The sequence below is a fragment of the Aplysia californica genome, unplaced genomic scaffold, assembly GCF_000002075.1.
Source record: "Aplysia californica isolate F4 #8 unplaced genomic scaffold, AplCal3.0 scaffold00224, whole genome shotgun sequence".
NCBI classification, from domain to species: Eukaryota; Metazoa; Mollusca; class Gastropoda; order Aplysiida; family Aplysiidae; genus Aplysia; species Aplysia californica.
This window is the reverse complement of record NW_004797494.1, coordinates 368,394-370,027: the sequence shown is the minus strand read 5'-3', so window position 1 is coordinate 370,027 and position 1,634 is coordinate 368,394. Positions and strand designations below refer to the sequence as shown.

The following is a 1,634-nucleotide window of genomic DNA, read 5'->3' as shown; positions in this document are numbered from 1 at the left end:
ATCATCATCATCATCATCATCATCATCATCATCATCATCATCATCATCATCATTATCATCATCACCAGAACTGAGGTTATCGCCATCTTCGCTCTCATCATTTCATTCTCAGGCCGGAAATTTCCACTCGCACATACTATTATTATTTGTGTCACGACGTGGTGGAATCAGGCGCTCGTCAATTTTTAGGCATGTGGGGTTATGGGTATCATCTTAAAGCTTGTTCATTTGCCTTCTTTTTGGTGAAAAAAATACTCGTCTATCTTGAACAGAAGTAGAGATATTTGTGATTGAGTAGGAAACTTTTGTGAGAAAATGGCTGCCAAGGTTTGGTAAGTTCCATAGCCTGAGAGTCCTTGGATACTGAAAATGTTCATTTTGTATGCCTTTACTCAATGTCTTTAAGTAATAAAAAAATCCTCACAAAAATGTGTTGTTAAATGGACTTATAAGGTGTTGAGCTACAAAAACAGAAAGAAAATCAGAACAAAAATTGCCCATCGGTCAAAAAAAAAGAGCTGATTTTTTAAATTTAATTCTTTTAACGAGCGCCAGACTTCACCACGATGCCTTACATTAATTTATGTCTTCTTTTTCAAGGGATCGGATCTTCAAGTTTGACATTTGCAAGCTGGACAAGCTTCAGGGCCCAATAGACGGTGAGGTTGTCGGTTAAACACTATGCAGACAGCCACATTATACGCTCTCAACTTGGGGGGAAAATATAGTCTACCACACCGATACTGGCAACGGATGTTCGATGGTCAAGATCTGTCTGTCGTTTTCAATTCTTTCACATTACATCTGTGTTAAGAGATAAAAGAATTTCAAACCTCATCTGTATCTTCAGAGAGATTTTTTAAAAGTATTAATGTCGTTCATTAAAAGTTTGGAATTTTCCCTTTGCGACAATAGAGATGTGTTGGTTTTTTATATTTTGATAGTTTTTTCGTATTTTTGTATCCCAACGGCTAGGACATCTTTAGTATAAGTATCTATCTTGCTGTTGTTGCTTTTGATGATGTTTGCTGCTGTTATAGTCGTTGCCATCGATGTCTTCGTCAGTTTATCGGTTCGTTGAGATGATTGACGTGTGGGATTTTTTGTATCAACGTTCGCATTAGATGGAGGTTGTATTACGAATGTTTTTGTTTTTGTTTGTTTGAGGTATTTTAAAAAAAAAATTTTTTTTTTGGGGGGGGGGCGTTGTTCTTTTGCTTTTGTTTGTTTTGTGGGGGGGGGGGGTTTGAAACCTGCCCAATTCTATCATCTGGGGGGCAAAGGAGAGCATTGCTAGAGAACAGGAAAGGAGGAGAAAGGAAGACAATTTTAGAGAAGAATTTTTTTTCCGTCGCTACCTGGATTCGATCCCGGGACCTCTGAATGAGAGGACAACCCCTTAACCTCTAGGCCACGAGAGCCCCCCTCCAAAGTATAGTCACACGGTGAGAGGAGGAAAATATGGATGTTTCCCGTCCCACAGGAGAGCCTGAGTTGACCCTCCGTAGGCGATACAATAGAAACGAGGTTAATAAACAATTCGAAACATTGACAACGACAATGACAATCTTTATTCATCTCGCAGGGAGAAATTTTTCTTGGTCGTTAACAATGGCAGTAGACGTTACAAAGGT

General features: G+C 39.0%; 1 protein-coding gene across 1 annotated transcript in view; it reads left to right on the top strand.

Moving 5' to 3' along the window:
• The window catches only part of LOC101850006 (hemagglutinin/amebocyte aggregation factor), a gene marked incomplete in the record, with an annotated part of 7,583 nt that extends 6,669 nt beyond the window's left edge, over positions 1–914 (top strand). Inside the window, 1 exon segment of the mRNA XM_035970123.1 lies at positions 608–914. Coding sequence (XP_035826016.1) covers positions 608–676 — 69 coding nt within the window.
• Positions 915–1,634: the final 720 nt, after the last annotated feature.